The 17,276-nt window shown below is 32.2% G+C and overlaps 2 protein-coding genes across 2 annotated transcripts; both read right to left on the bottom strand.

Moving 5' to 3' along the window:
* Nucleotides 1-2,670: 2,670 nt before the first annotated feature.
* On the bottom strand, nucleotides 2,671-4,164 carry LOC149558950 (L-type lectin-domain containing receptor kinase IX.1-like). Its single transcript, XM_089831154.1, has one exon. It carries the CDS (start codon nucleotides 4,162-4,164, stop codon nucleotides 2,671-2,673), a length of 1,494 nt encoding a protein of 497 aa, XP_089687280.1.
* A 10,075-nt stretch (nucleotides 4,165-14,239) lies between these two features.
* LOC149558949 (L-type lectin-domain containing receptor kinase S.4-like) lies at nucleotides 14,240-15,643 on the bottom strand. The gene has a single exon (XM_089831152.1). The coding sequence runs from the start codon at nucleotides 15,641-15,643 to the stop codon at nucleotides 14,240-14,242; it is 1,404 nt and encodes a 467-aa protein (XP_089687278.1).
* Nucleotides 15,644-17,276: the final 1,633 nt, after the last annotated feature.

Below are 17,276 nucleotides of genomic sequence, written 5' to 3'. Positions count from 1 at the left end.
TACAGGACAAAATAAGATTTTCTTCATTATCAGCAGTAGGAGAGTCCTCAGAGAAGAGGGTAGAGAAGTACCAAATAGCCTTCTGGAACAAAGCTGCAAAGGAATTCAGTTGGATACCTTGAGAATTAACCAAAGAAGAGATAGTGCTCTGATTTCGGTGAGATTGCACTGTTTTATGGAAAAAGGTAGTGTTACGATCACCTTCCTAGAGCCAATCAACTCTAGCCTTTTGCTTCCAAAAAATTTCCTCTCAAAGTTCCCATTCTTCTAGAGCTCTAGAAGTAACGGATTCAGCCTTGCCAAGAGCCTCTGAGAAACCTCGATCTCTAATCTCCCTTGCGACAAATGATAATCTATTTTTTATTTTATTTTGAGGCAACATAAGACAAGAGGAAACCTATTTTTTAGTTTGTTTGTTGTTCCATTTGTAATTTAAGGTCCCCAATGCTACTTTTATCCCGTACCATTGTAAGAATAGGGCCCCAAAATGTGAGAAATTTTGAATCTGCAAACAAAAATGTACTCATTGAGTGAGTTGAGAAAATGTCAACATGCATGCAAATTTTTTTGATAGATGGTTGATGTTGGAAAATATTTATTGGCAAAATGCACAAAATCAAATTATAATAGACTCAGAATTTACCATGTTTGTAAATATTTTGATGTTGTATACTAGGAAAAAAATAATTAAAAAACAAATCTTACGTAATTCCAAATCGAAATCCATGCAAAGACCTAAGCATGTATATATTTTGTCAAATGCTAAAATGAGCAACAAAATATATTGAATTGTTTCCAAAAATATTATCATCATATGAGCATTTATTTACACTTCAAGAGACTACTTGATGGATTGCAAGTTTTGGCGTAAGATATATAGGGATTTCTTTGTAGAGTAAATCATTACTAGAGCCATGCAAAAATACAAAAAATCTAATGAGTTGAGAGAATTTACATCAATTTAATTTATTTTTTATTTAGCTCAATGGGTTTGAAAAAATATAAGAAAGTGGCATGGTTACCAAATACGATACTAAGAAAAATTAAAAGTGAAACACCAAAAACCTCAATCAAAAAGATAGTAGAAGAGTTTTTCCTACAATATGCAGAGTTATTAATTTCAAAAACCAAGAATTCTATTTATTCTAATGAGGGATGGATTCATGTTGAATCACTACTCATGAATCATGGGACAATAAGTTTGACTCAAAAACTACACAGTTAAATCTTGATAGCAATATCACACATCAATAAAATTTATCCTATATTATGTAGTGCATACATATTTTTAATTTCATTTTTATTAATTATTCTTATTTTTTCATTAGTCCGTATGCATTTCGCTAGGGGTTTTATATTTTATCTATTGAGAATTTTAAAAGAAAACTATTCCAACCAATGAACAAATGGCAGTTTAAAATTATTAACACATTGTAATGTTTTTTTTTATTGCCCAGGCTAGAGTGGACTGGAAAGATAAAATAGACAACTAAAATGCAAGGACAATGTAAGATTACTTAATACTTTTTAAACATGACATTTAATACTATAGTTACAACTGTCGTGGGTGAATGCCTTTCCATTTATAGCTCCAGATTGTTCCTAAATTTCTTGTGAATTGTTGTAGACCTTTTGGATCTATTCTAGAGTCTAAGATGATTTTTAAGTTCCCTGCAAACAAAAGTGAAAATTGATTTGATATTTGTTTTTCCTTTTGGGGTCACTATCAAAAGTTATCTATAATTTTTCGTTGTCATCAAATTTGTGAGTTTTTGATAGATTATTTAAATACAATTTTGTAGATAAATTTGTGCAAGGTTTTCTCCCACTGTAGTAGAGCTTAACTCTGGTATGATTTCCCCCATTTCGTAGTGCAGTCTTTAGATTTTATGATAAAGGAGAGGTCATTGCATTGGTTTTTCTATGATTAGAATTCTTAAGTCATTGGTTTCTGTTATTTAAATTTGAAAAATGAATATTTTTTTGGTTTCTGTCTTTGTCAAACGTACAAGCTCCCACCTACACCTTTACTTTGAATGTCTTAGACTAAATTATTGTGTCTTTACTCATTTAGCTTAGGACGTAGCAGTATAATAGTTCCAGTGTCATGCTCTATATGCAATGATTTCATAAAATATATCAGTTGAGAAAAAGACAACTCCATTGATGTCTACCAGCTACAAAACTCAAAAGCCCATGCCAATAACAGAGTTATATCTTTGTCAAACATACAAGCTCAATTGTTATATCTTTACTCATTTATCTTAGGACATAAATATTTAATTTAAACCAAACTAATCTAAGTCCTATAAGGATTATTAAAATTATCTACATTTATTTATCCAAATTACAAAAATTATCAATAATTAGAAATAATTTACAAATAAACAATTTTAAAAAAATTAAACATTTAATGACAAATGAAAATCTATTTTTTGTTTTATTTTGAGGCAATATAAGACAAGATGAAACCTATTTTTTAGTTTGTTTGTTGTTCCATTTGTAATTTAAGGTCCCCAATGCTACTTTTATCCCTTACCATTGTAAGAATAGGGCCCCAAAATGTGAGAAATTTTGAATCTGCAAATAAAAATGTACAAAACCCAACTGTATTTCTTAAGGATAATTTCTATAGATCTCAAATGCAGTTTTGACAACAACTGGATAGCTTTAAAATGCCACAAATGTGTTATATTTGTCAGGAATGCTATCTACGAATGAAAGTGGTCCGTACATCAGAAGGTCCAGTATGCGATAGATGTTGACAAGAAAAGGGAAACAATTGTGTTCTACAAGGCTGTGATCAAACGGCTGCCTTCCGTAGGCAATTTCTAGTGTAACCACCCCAAAACTGTACACGTCAGCTTCTGGACTGGTTTTCCCTGTTATGTAGCACTTTGGAGCAACATACCCCCGCGTGCTCGCCACCATGGTCGTATGGGAAGCCTCCTGGTCATGTTCCATTAGTCTCGCCAAACCAAAATCACCCAACTTGGCATTGAAATCAGAATCCAGCATTACGTTGCTTGCCTTCACGTCTCGATGAATGACACGCTGGTCCCATTCTTCGTGGAGATAAACAAGAGCAGAGGCAATGTCACAGGCGATACTATATCTTCGGCTCCAATCCAGCATATCCTCCTCTTCCCCAAAAACGTGTTTATCCAGACTCCCATTTGGCAAGTACTCGTAGACCAGAAGTAACTCTCTCTTTTTGTGGCACCATCCTAAAAGCCACACAAGAATATGGTGTCTCAACCTGCTGATTGTTTGAACTTCGGAGACATACTCCTTTCTTCCTTGTCTTGATCCTTGAGCTATTCTTTTCATAGCCAGCGCCTCCACGGTGCCGGGCAAGATTCCTTTGTAAACGCTGCCGAAGCCGCCTTGTCCAAGCTTTTCTTTCTCGCAAAAATTTTGTGTCGCGGCACTAAGCTCGGCGTAGGAAAAGCTTCGGGGGCCATGAGAACAGCATTCGTCCAGCTCTTGATCGCTCTCTTCCCTAGCCTTACCTTCTGTTCCCCTTTTTTTGAAATGCTGCCACCAGCGAACAACTATGAAGCCACATAGGACCACAACAACGAAGAACACGCATATCAAATAAACTTTCACAGAAAATCTGTTTGCATTGCCATTTCTAAGTAATTCACTAGGAGGTCCGACTTCCCACGAATATTTAGAAGTAAAATTCCAAACTTTTACGATGTGCGTCTCTCTGTACTCTCCAGTGGCAGCCGAGAAGCCAATCTTGATGTACTCTGGTAGACAGTTGCTCAGATCTATTGTGTGGTTAAATAGAGGAATTTTGGGTTTAGAAGAATTATACCAGAGAAAGAAGTGCAGAACCTTTTCTAGACCGTCATAATCCACCCAGGCATTCCATGTCGCGTTTGTGAGATTTTGGTGTGTAGAGCGATTGAATAGACTGGATGTATTGTGCGGAAAAATGAACTTCAAGAAAATGCTATTGACGTCAATCCCAACATGATTGTCATCAGGATCCCAATCGTTGTTGTATGTATCAAACTCCGCACTGCACAACAACCATCTGATAAGATGATTGTTTAAAGCTTTCCTCATTAAACAAGCCAAGAAATCCACCATAAGCGTCCTCTTGTGGTTCCAGTTCGAATGGTGCCATGAAGAGCGCAAGTCCATCTCCATGATTATCGTATATTTCGTTGTTCAGATCAATATTGAATTGAAAGTAAGTTGAAAAAGTTGAAAATGTTGAAAGTAAAGCATCTACTTAGATAGCTTTAGTTTAAATAATATAGAACAAAAAAAATCCATAATGAAAATTTGAAATATATTAACACCCAAAACTTCAAGTTTTAGTACCTTAATAAAATCATTCTAATTCCAACATGTTTAGTGAACAACCCATGTATATTGTTTAATTCATGAGCTCGAAAACTCTAGCCATTTTCTTGAATGTAAATCAAATAGTTTACACTTTTTAATACTTTATATATCCACCCAGCTCCACAATATTTCATCCTAAGAGATCACCCAAGAAGATCAATTCAACTATTCTTTTGTTGTAGTATAATCTAAAAACATACCACATTTATTTACTTTTACCTCTAACTCATAAGAAGAGCAATAGAACGGAGAGATTGTAGACTTAAGCGAGTTACTATAAGATCATCTATGCTTTTCAGTGAAATAAAAAAATCTAGAATAGGAAGGTTGATGAGCTCCTCAACAAAAAAAAAAGAATATAATATAGCTTGCATTCATGAAGCTACTAAAAATTTACCATGATGGAAGCACAAATGAGCCTCTTTGAATAGGAAGGGTTCATGCTAGAGAACACTAGGGATGAATCTACAATTGTTTCACTAGCAATATCTAAGCTAGGATCCTGCCTATCAATTTTATATGTAGTTCTAATAGCATCCATATTCCCTAGCCTCTATAGACATTAATGGTCATTGTAGGGATCATCGGCTTGCATAATTTAAGGAAAGTCTCAATAATGTATATACTGACTTGAGATAGAGATAGTGATTCATGACTAAAAGCATTCACACAGTTTAAACTTTATACCTAAACAAATATAGTGCTTGAGTGAGCAGTAGTCTTGAGAAGATATTTTATGGCCCTAGCATATGGAAGTCTTTTCATTGGAGAGCTCACTACCATGAATCTACCAAATTCCAAATAGCTCCAAGAGAGCATTGAGCTATTTAAGTTAAAATTGGGCATAGATTATTGAGCTAGAAGAGGAGACATTCTTGGGCCCTAAGGCTTGACATAACTTTGAAAGTTTTTTGACAGGGTTAATGTGGTGTGATGGAACGATTGTGATACTTAGACACTATTTTTTCTAGATAGATCAGAATAAGCTTGGGTCAGTGCTATTTCTCTTTGATTGGGAATGCCATGAGGAATATTTATCACATCTCTCCTTAAGGAATGATGGTCTCCCATGTAATGAGAAGCTCCATGGTGACAATTGAATTATTCTATTTAAATAGAAATATATGAGAAAAGAATAGACTCACCGAAAGAAATGTTGGAAGATTAAGGGCTCATTGGTTTTTACTATATTCTAAAAAAAAATTAAGTGGAAAGAAAATTTAAACTTATTTGCATAAGAAATGATGGCAAGTCAAGGTCCTCCCTAAATGATCTACACAAAGTTTACTTAGCCCTTGTAAATGATCTACACAAAGTTTACTTAGACCAACCACTAGTTATGAAAATAAGAGGAAAGGTCAAAGAACCACACAATGTGGTTTGAGATTTGTCTCATACTTTATTCATGCGATAATTCTATAAGAGGTTCTTCTTGCAACCACCTGTACCATGTGCTTCCCCTCAACATATTAAAGCCAAGTCAAGTAATGATCAAACTTTGTGTCAAGAGTTTGTCTTACCATTGGCTTGAACACTATGGTATTCTTGATTTCAATAATGATTATGACACAAAATGTGAATGGGATATAAGTAAAATGCATAAATGTTTTGTTGATCAAATGCTACAATCTACAGTAAAATACAAGCTCACCATGCTTAACTAACCAAGGTAGACTATTGTCTAGCATATAGATGTCTATCTAGTATGTAGAGGTAAGGCTTTTAAAATTTAGTAGTTGACCTTCCAAAAAATGGTGCAAACATGCTACTGCAGAATTTGTCTGCAACCAAGCTTTAAACATGGATATCCAAATAAACAAAGCCATCATAGTAGCTAAGACTTAAACAAGAATGAAATTCAAGGAAGTAATTGCCATAGCTTGATTTAATAAAACCAAAAATTTACGAAAGAAATAGTCATCAATAATTATATATAGTTACAAAACAATAAGGATTGATTTTAGATGGTTTGAGCGTTAAAGTCAACATTTTTAGTTTCTCTTATTTGACTGTATAGGTTATTCTAAGCATACCAAGGCTATCATGCTATATTTTTTTTCAATGTATTTGTACTCCAAGTTTAGAAAATATGAATTTTTGGATCATAATTTAATTCCTAATCCAAGCTTGCTATTTGCGAAATGAGTGTTTGATTCCATTTTCTTTTAGAAAGTCTTCCATTGAACTTTCTTGTGTCATAACTTTGTGGACAATGTGTTGGTTTAGGTATTCTCTGTTGAAATCTCTTGTGTCATGCTTTTTTAGAAAATACATTGATCCAAGCATTCTATGCTCATTCTCCAAATCTTTCTTAGCAATTGATGTCTTTTCTACCTCATCTTCAAAAATTTTTGTGTCACTTCAAGATGTCCAAACTTATAAAATAGCATATCTATGCCAATTTTTAAAATAGATATTTGACTAATAGCATAATATAAAGTAGATCTTTATTTCTACTTGGTTTTGGTATCATTCCCCCTACACAACACGCAGTGGATTCACAACAAAAATAAGCTTCTCTAACTATGGACAAGATGGGCCAGCCAATGATAACATACAATCAGCCTACTATGTTTAACTGTCATACAAATAAGGAAGAAGAACATAAGTACATATCCGCAATTACCTATTAAGTTTTTTTAGGACAATAAAATGCATTTTTTTAATATAAAAGAACATTAAATGTTTTGTACATTCTTTTGAAACCTTTGGACACGAGTTTCCTACGAAAGAGCATGGTTTTTCTAGCACATCTAGCAACCAGATGGGTTACTGTTCTATCTCCTATTTTTTCCTATAATGGGACCCAAAATACGTGGATCCAAGGGGTTTCTATATTTCTCTATCAATATATATTAAGAGAAGAAAAGAAATCTAGCCTTTATGGATTCATCATAAATCATAATATGATCATCTATAAGGAAAGACCTCTAACTTAAATCTTTCTTAGTTTTTCTAGAATTTAAAATTTGCCTTCTTTATTAACAAATGATTATATTGTAAAACCCTCTTAGCAATATCATAATTTGAATTTCTATGGAAAAATTGTCCTCATTATCAATGATTATGTTCTTGTAATTCAATTGACATGTATTTTCTTCTCCTTTGCATAGGTTGCTAGGATCCTTTTACTTACAAGACTTCATTTCTTTTCTTTAGTTTCTTCTATGCTATTACTTTAAAAGCTTTTGTTGATCTTGATGGAGCCTACTTTTTTACAAAATTAGAGCTCCCATCTTAGCACAATGATTCAAATTATAACAAAAATTGGACATTAAGCATGGAAAAAACATCAAATGTAGAAATGATTCATGAAGTTCATGATGCAGGTGCATCATAGGGACATCTTAAGAAGTCTAGGAATGGAATTGAAGATAATGCATACAACATTGAACTTTAAATTGGATGAAATTTTACTTGTAGGTACTTGTGATAACATGTAAAATGAGGGAAGACTTGACAACAATCATGGCTATAGTGTTGTTCAAGATCGCATGGTTCTTGCAAATGTTAATGGAAGCTTAGCGACATACCAATTTAGTTGTATTAATGAGGAAGGACAAATGGAATCAGTAGGACCTCTGAAGGAAATTGTAATATTATAGAAACTAGATATACACATATTGTAAATAAATATTATTTTCTATGTGTTAAGCTTTATAGTCTCAGACAATAGGAGTATTTAACATGCTTGACTTGTAAGTATATGTGCACTCTTGTGAAGAGAAACAAGCCTGTATATGACATGTGGAGTCAAGAGGGCATGAAGAGGAAATCAAGAATAGTAGAAAAAACATATTCATAGGCTGGCTACAGTATAATAGTTCTAATAATGTCATGCTCTATATGCAATGATTTCATAAAACATATCAATTAATAAAAGGATAGCTCCATTGATGTCTACCACCTACAACACTCAGAAGCCCATGCCAATAGCAGAGTTATATCTTTGTCAAACATACAAGATCCCACCCACACCTTTACTTTGAATGTCTTAGACTAAATTATTATATCTTTACTCATTTAGCTTAGGATGTAGCAGTATAATAGTTCTAGTGTCGTGCTCTATATGCAATGATTTCATAAAACGTATCAGTTGAGAAAAAGACAACTCCATTGATGTCTACCAGCTACAATACTCAAAAGCCCATGCCTATAACATAGTTATATCTTTTTCAAACATATAAGCTCAATTATTATATCTTTACTCATTTAGCTTAGGACATAAATATTTAATTTAAACTAGACTAATCTAAGTCCTATAAGGATTATTAAAATTATCTATATTTATTTATCCAAATTACAAAAATTATCAATAATTAGAAATAATTTATGAATAAACAATTTTTAAAAAATTAAACATTTAATGACAAATGAAAATCTATTTTTTATTTTATTTTCAGGCAATATAAGACAAGAGGAAACCTATTTTTTAGTTTGTTTGTTGTTCCATTTGTAATTTAAGGTCCCCAATGCTACTTTTATCCCTTACCATTATAAGAATAGGGCCCCAAAATGTGAGAAATTATGAATCTGCAAACAAAAATGTACTCATTGAGTCAGTTGAGAAAATGTCAACATACATGCAAAAAAATTTGATAGACGGTTGATGCTGGAAAATATTTATTGGCAAAATGCATAAAATCAAATTATAATAGATTCAAAATTTGCCATGTTTGTAAATATTTTGATGTTGTATACTAGGAAAAAAAAATTAAAAAACAAATCTTAAGCAATTCCAAATCGAAATCCATGCAAAGACCTAAGCACGTATATATTTTGTCAAATGCTAAAATGAGCGACAAAATATATTGCATTGTTTTCAAAAGTATTATCATCATATGAGCATTTATTTACACTTCAAGAGACTACTTGATGGATTGCAAGTTTTGGCGTAAGATATATAGGTATTTCTTTGTAGAGTAAATCATTACTAGAGCCATGCAAAAATACAAAAATCTAATGAGTTGAGAGAATTTACATCGATTAAATTTATTTTTTATTTAGCTCAATGGGTTTGAAAAACTATAAGAAAGTGGCATGGTTACCAAATAGGATACTAAGAAAAATTAAAAGTGAAACACCAAAAACCTCAATCAAAAAGATAGTAGAATAGTTTTTCCTACAATATGTAGAGTTATTAATTTCAGAAACCAAGAATTCTATTTATTCTAATGAGGGCTGGATTCATGTTGAATCACTACTCATGAAACATGGGTCAATAAGTTAGACTCAAAAACTACAGAGTTAAATCTTGATAGCAATATCACACATCAATAAAATTTATCCTATATTATGTAGTGCATACATATTTTTAATTTCGTTTTTATTAATTATTCTTATTTTCTCATTAGTCCGTATGCATTTTGCTAGGGGTTTTATATTTTATCTATTAAGAATTTTAAAAGAAAACTATTGCAACCAATGAACAAATGGTAGTTTAAAATTATTAACACATTGTAATGTTTTTTTTATTGCCCAGGCTAGAGTGGACTGCAACGATAAAATAGACAACTGAAATGCAAGAATAATGTAAGATTACTTAATACTTTTTAAATGTGACATTTAATACTCTAGTTACAACTGTCGTGGGTGAATGCCTTTCCATTTATAGTTCTAGATTGTTCCTAAATTTCTCATGAATTGTTGTAGACCTTTTGGATCTATTCTAGAGTCTACGATGATTTTTAAGTTCCCTGCAAAAAAAAGTGAAAATTCATTTAATATTTGTTTTTCCTTTTGGGGTCACTATCAAAAGTTATCTGTAATTTTTTGTTGTCATCAAATTTGTGAGTTTTTGATAGATTATTGAAATACAATTTTGTAGATAAATTTGTGCAAGGTTTTCTCCCACTTCCACATTGAGATTGTGTGTTAAGTTGTACAAATATTAGGTTTGTTAAGAATATCTATGGTAGTAGAGCTTAACTCTGGTATGATTTCCCCCATTTCATAGTGCAGTCTTTAGATTTTATGATAAAGGAGAGGTGATTACATTGGTTTTTCTATGATTAGAATTCTTAAGTCATTGGTTTCTGTTATTTAAATTTCAAAAATGAAGATTTTGTTATTCTATTTGTGGTGGCTATTTCTTTCATCCCACTCCAAAATTATTCAACCATTAGGATAACTGTTACGCGATTTTGTAGTTTTCCATTTATTTAAACTCTTTTTTCTATTATTGTCTGTCTCAGTGTCTACAGGTTCAGTGATGTATAGGGTATTTTTTTCTGGTGGCAGGCAAGTTTATATATATTGTGATTTCTACATTAAAAAAATTCTCATCTTTTCAAATGTATTGCACTATATCATATTTTTGAGCTAGAGAAAGATTTTAGATTTGTAATAATAGAGTAAGGATGATGTATTAGAAGAGTTGATTAAGTGCATAGATATATGCAACGACTGATGGAGGATTCACTACCTAGTTGGAATATCATGGAGTTTAACATTAACCATCCACTATGGAGTGCATCATCTAGAATTTGTCATACAGCTTAAAAGGTGTGATACAGTGCCAATCACTCTTTGTTATTTGTATTTGGATATCTCGGATGGAAGAGAAAATACTCTAGACCAATATGGTGCTCCTGATATTTTAATGCTAATCTTATTTACTCTTTTAACATTTAAAACACATATGATACACATATAATATTGAGCACCTCGTCCTTATATGATATAATATAAAATTTCGCCCGATATTGCTCACTTTGCAACATTTGACTAAATATCTTTAAACCCTCCCAACTAATATTCCACTCATCTTGCCAAACTCTAATCTTGGGACACCAGATGGGAAAGTGTTTTCGATATCAAGCGATATGGCATTCTTAGTGGAAATCCTCATGGATATTCTAACAAAGTACAAAACTGACGGTGAAATTCATGGGCTTCTTGTTTGATATTAAATTTTAGTCTTTTTGAAGGCAAACAGGCATGGTGCAAAAGATGGTGGTTAGCATATAAGTCGAGTCATTTTTATAAAATGTTAAATTCCTCATTAGTTTGTTGTCTCTATTTTACTTACTAATTTTATGATTCGGCATTCCCTAGAAAACACATAGAATTTGAGCATTTCTTAATGTAGTCGGTCGGGTGATTACACTTTGACATACCAATGAGCACATAGGCCTCTCCGTGTTGCGTTAAATTTTATTATTATTTTTTTACCGATAAGACCTTGGAAATTGGTAGTGATGATGAAACCTCGATGACATGCAGGTTCCATCAAGGTCTTGGTTGAGATATGAAGAGCGTGCAAGAGAAATATTTTTGATGTCATCCACTACGGAATTTGTCGTGGAATGCCTTTGGCCATTAAGAACAAAAAACATCGAACAGGTTGAAACTCTCAGGGGTTCTTGTTGTGACGTTCATCATCATGTTGAAGAGTAGTAGATAGATTTTAGATCAACTAATTATATAGTATGGGTCATGTGAACTATTATCATGATGTTAAATAAAAGTAGATGAGATTTATATCAATTATAGCTCCTACAAACTATTATTAAGATTTTCAACAAAAGTAGAATAATTTTTAATCAACTAATTATATGCTATAGGTCCTATGAACTATTATTGTACTATTAAATAAAAGTAGATGGATTTGAGATTAGCTAATTATACTATTATAGGTTTTATCAACTACTATCATGATATTAAATAGTAGTAGAATAATTTAGATAAGCTCATTATACATCATGAAGCAATTTAAATCTAATACTTTAAGGAAACTCTTAAATAAAAATAGGAGTTGTTTTTTTAAGAAATAGAAAATTGATTTGAAACCAATCCATTATATAGTTTATCAAACATCCACGTTTAGATAAATAAACATAGATACACATGTACAATTATAATTAGTTTATATATTTATAATGCATGATACATTAATTTTTATTAATGAGTAGTAATCTTTTTAATAGATAGATCATTTTTAATATATAAAATTTTAGATTATACTATTTTTCATATTATACTGATTGATCAATATTATTGTATTGTTGTTATGCATCTTTTGAGAATAGAGTTATGGGAAAATAATTTTTTATTGCTTGATAATAAAAGAAAGTTTAAAATTATAGGTATCATTTAGTTATGTATTTTTAAAGAACAAAATTTATGAATAATAATTCTTAAAAACTTTTTTAGAATAGAAACTACATGGTCTCTACCTTGTCTTTTGATGTATGTAAGAAGTAGGTCCTAGGCCTTGATATAATCTCTAACATTTTGTTCAAATTTTCTCAAATTTATAAATTTCAACCTTATATTAAAATATATTAGAAAAGTTCAATTAGATCTATCAACTAAGTCTGAAAGATTAATACACATTTAAATGAAATGATGTATCAAGAAATTTAAATTTTATATTTAAGAATGTCTTTTAATTTTTATAAATTTTATTCCACTTATAAATCTCAATTTTAACGTCTATCAAAATATGAAGAAAATAAAAAAAAAATTCATGAAATGTTATCTATTTTCTCCTTAATATTTGAAGTTAGGTTTTACTATTAAATTTTTAAATCAAAGATTAGAACATTATATAAATAATTTTAAGAAGATATAATTTTTTTGTTAAAAGAAATTAAATGAGTAGAATTATGTCAATAAGAAAGAATAAAAAAAATCTTCTTCTCTTTCAAATACCAATTTATTGCTATATATGCATAGCTTAATTCTTGTCATTTTGATACTGACCATTTTTTATCCTTACATTATAGATATCAGAAAAAAATTAACTATCGATGCTCAACAAAATAATTCTGAGAACACTATCACAAGCCCACTTCTTCCAAACGACTTGGTGCAATTAAGCCAAATTGTTCAAACTTATTTGGATAGATTGGGAACAATCATTTCTGAGTCTTGTAAAAAAATTCCAGATGAAATTCATAATGCGAGCTTTCATGTTCGAGGTGTCCAAGATTCTCAAATCTTGCAGATGGGACAATATACAAAGGAAATTCATGACGCATGGAAGAAATCATTTGGGTTCTTTGAATTTATGAAAGACATCTGCGATGATGAAGAGCACATGGATGGCGAAAATAACCTTTTCCTCACTGATGAATTCCACATGTTTTTGCATCATTATAATTAAATCTAGGAGTCATATTATTTGACATTATCAATTTATTTTATTAATTTGTTTGTTCGACTTATCAATTTTGATGAATGTATGTTATTTTTCCTTTGTCTTAAATAAATTTAGTATTATACATACAAGACTATTTGGTATTTAGTATATTTTTAGATCTTATCTACACAAAAAAGTTCCTCCTATATGTATTTGTGAATTGTTAAACTATCAATTAGAAATGAATAAATATCTATCTTATCTAAAGTGCAATGCCACTAAATTAATGTGATATTTTAAGCCAATTTTATAAAAAATAATTTACTAAATCTACTATTTTTTTTAATGTTTGGTTACAAATTTATTTCATAGAAATGAATAAATCAAGTATGAATTTCCAATCGGATCAAGAAAGAAGACAATTTCAAATGGAGCAACAAAGAGCATACTAGAGAGAATACCAAAGAGAGTATCGTAGATGACGACAAGAACAAATGACACAAGCTGAAAGAGAAGAAGAAAGAAGAAGGAAAAATGAAGTCCGACGACTAAATCAACGAACATTCGATGAAGTATCTCATTTTGAAACATAAGGGAGACATGAAGTTAATTTTGAATCAAGTGAGAGGTACAATCAAGCTTTACCTGTATTTGTGGAAATGAGTCACCAGAATGAAAATTCAAGAACAACAGAGCGTGTTCCTGAAACACCTCATCCTACAAGCCAAAATAGGATAAATTTAGGTGGACAAGGCAACAGAGAAAATATACAAAACCCAAATGTATTTCTTAAGGATAATTTCTATAGATCCCAAATGCAATTTCGACAACAACATAAAATGCCATAGATGTGTTATATTTGTTAGGAATTCTATCTAGGAATGAAAGTGGTCCATACATCAGAAGGTCCAATATGCAATAGATGTTGACAAGAATAGGGAAACAATTGTGTTCTTCAAGGCTGTAATCAATCGGCCACCTTCCGCAGGCAATTTCTAGTGTAACCGCCCCAAAGCTGTACACGTCAGCTTCTGGACTGGTTTTCCCTGTTATGTAGCACTCTGGAGAAACATACCCCCGCTTTTCGGCCACCATTGTCATATGGGAAGAATCCTGGTCACGTTCCATCAGTCTCACCAAACCAAAATCACCCAACTTGGCATTGAAATCAGAATCCAACATTACGTTGCTTGCCTTCATGTCTCGATGAACGACACGCTGGTCCGACTCTTCGTGGAGATAAACAAGAGCAGAGGCAATGTCACAGGTGATACTATATCTTTGGTTCCAATCCAGCGTATCCTCCTCTTCCCCAAAAATGTGTTTATCCAGACTCCCATTTGGCAAGTACTCGTAGACTAGAAGTAACTCTTCATTTTCGTGGCACCATCCTAAAAGCTGCAAAAGATTACGGTGTCTCAACCTGCTGATTCTTTGAACTTCGAAGACATACTCCTTTCTTCCTTGTCTCGATCCTTGAGCTATTCTTTTCACAGCCAGCACCTCCCCGGTGTCGGGCAGCATTCCTTTGTAAACGCTGCTGAAGCTGCCTTGTCTAAGCTTTTCTTTCTCGTAGAAATTTCCTGTCGCGGCAATGAGCCTGGCATAGGAAAAGCCTCGGGGGCCATGAGAACAGCATTCGTCCAGCTCTAGATCGCTCTCTTCCCTAGCCTTACCTTCTCTTCCCATTTTTCTGAAATACTGCCACCAGCGAACAACTATGAAGCCACATAGGACCGCAACAATGAAGAACACACATATCAAATAAACTTTCACAAAAAATCTGTTTGCATTGCCATTTCTAAGTAATTCACCAGGAGGTTTGACTTCCCACGAATATTTAGAAGTAAAATTCCAAACTTTTATGGTGTGTGTCTCTGTGTACTCTCCAGTGGCAACCGAGAAGCCAATCTTGATGTACTCTGGTAGACAGTTGCTCAGATCTATTGTGTGGTTAAATAGAGGGATTTTGGGTTTAGAAGAATTATACCAGAGAAAGAAGTGTAGAACCTTTTCTACACCGTCATAATCCACCCAGGCATCCCATGTCGCGTTTGTGAGATTTTGGTGTGCAGAGCGATTAAGTAGACTAGATGTATTGAGCGAAAAAATGAACTTCGAGAAAATGCTATTGACGTCGATCCCAACATGATTGTCATCAGGAAATGAACTTCGAGAAAATGAATTCCACATGTTTTTGCATCACTATAATGAAATCTAGGAGTCATATTATTTGACATTATCAATTTTTTTAATAAATTTTTCTATTCGACTTATAAATTTTGATGAATGTATGTTATTTTTCCTTTGTCTTAAATAAATTTAGTATTATACATACAAGACTATATAAAAGTTCGTCCTATATGTATTTGTGAATTGTTAAACTATTAATTAGAAATGAATAAATATCTATCTTATCTAAACTGCAATGCCACTAAATTAATGTGATATTTTAAACCAATTTTATAAAAAATAATTTACTAAATCTATTATTTTTTTAATGTTTGGTTACAAATTTATTTCATAGAAATGAATAAATCAAGTATGAATTTCCAATCGGATCAAGAAAGAAGACAATACCAAATGGAGCAAGAAAGAGCATACCAGAGAGAATACCAGAGAGAGTATCGTAGACGACGACAAGAACAAATGGCACAAGCTAAAAGAGAAGAAGAAAGAAGAAGGAAAAATGAAGTCCAATGATTAAATTATGCTAGAAGAAGCACAGGATTGCTAATACAAGAATTGGAATTACAAAATAGGGATAGAATTACTCATCAATGAACATTCGATGAAGTATCTCATTTTGAAACACAAGGGAGACATGAAGTTGATTTTGAATCAAGTGAGAGGTACAATCAAGCATTACCTGTATTTGTGGAAATGAGTCACCAGAATGAAAATTCAAGAACAACAGAGCGTGTTCCTGAAGCACCTCATCCCACAAGCAAAAATAGGATAAATTTAGGTGGACAAGGCAACAGAGAAAATATACAAAACCCAACTGTATTTCTTAAGGATAATTTCTATAGATCCCAAATGCAGTTTCGACAACAACTGGATAGCTTGAAAATGCCACAGATGTGTTATATTTGTCAAGAATGCTATCTACGAATGAAAGTGGTCCGTACATTAGAAGGTCCAGTATGCAATAGATGTTGACAAGAAAAGGGAAACAATAGATTTTCAGCTTTAAATAATATAGATCTAGGGCCGCAACCTGAGGAGCTTGCGAACTTGACCCAAGTTGAGGAAATGCTAATTGCATGTGTCAGCCCCATACTTCAAGTTACACATGCAACAGGCGGTCAATATAAATATAAAGGGCATAAAATAAGTTTCCCACAAAATATAGAACATGTTTCCAATATACTGCCACACACAATAGATAATTTGCCAATTATTATTGTTCGACGAAGAGATCAATGTGGAACAAACTATAACTTTACCGTGAATAGGGATTGTGTCTACAAAGCACTCAAATACAAAGTAGAGCATGATAAATTTTATTCAGATATCCAAATTAATGAAAATTCTCTCAATGGTCTACCTAGAAATGCAGATGAAAATATCTTTGCCAAATTAAAGACAGTCTATATGGAATTTGATTCAAATGTAAATGAGATTATTTTTGTTGGTCTAGTCATGGAGTCGGATGAAGGAAATATAGTAGATCATACAACATCAATGGCTTCAAGAACACCTAATGCCCAAAAAGAAATGGAACTTATTCGTGAATGGGTCAATAACCCTGATGTGAATCCAACATCATTGATATATTGGCCAAGTATAGGTGTATCTCCCATTAATGAATATGTGACATTAG

Source organism: Cupressus sempervirens, chromosome 5, assembly GCF_028749045.1.
Source record: "Cupressus sempervirens isolate cs-2001-9-10 chromosome 5, ASM2874904v1, whole genome shotgun sequence".
In the NCBI taxonomy this organism is placed as follows: Eukaryota; Viridiplantae; Streptophyta; class Pinopsida; order Cupressales; family Cupressaceae; genus Cupressus; species Cupressus sempervirens.
Note: the sequence above shows the minus strand (reverse complement) of the source record. Positions and strands in the feature narration are given on the sequence as shown.

Coding starts and splice junctions, on each gene's coding strand:
- LOC149558950 (XM_089831154.1), bottom strand. CDS start 4,164: ATGGAGATGGACTTGCGCTCTTCATGGCACCATTCGAACTGGAACCAC.
- LOC149558949 (XM_089831152.1), bottom strand. CDS start 15,643: ATGTGGAATTCATTTTCTCGAAGTTCATTTCCTGATGACAATCATGTT.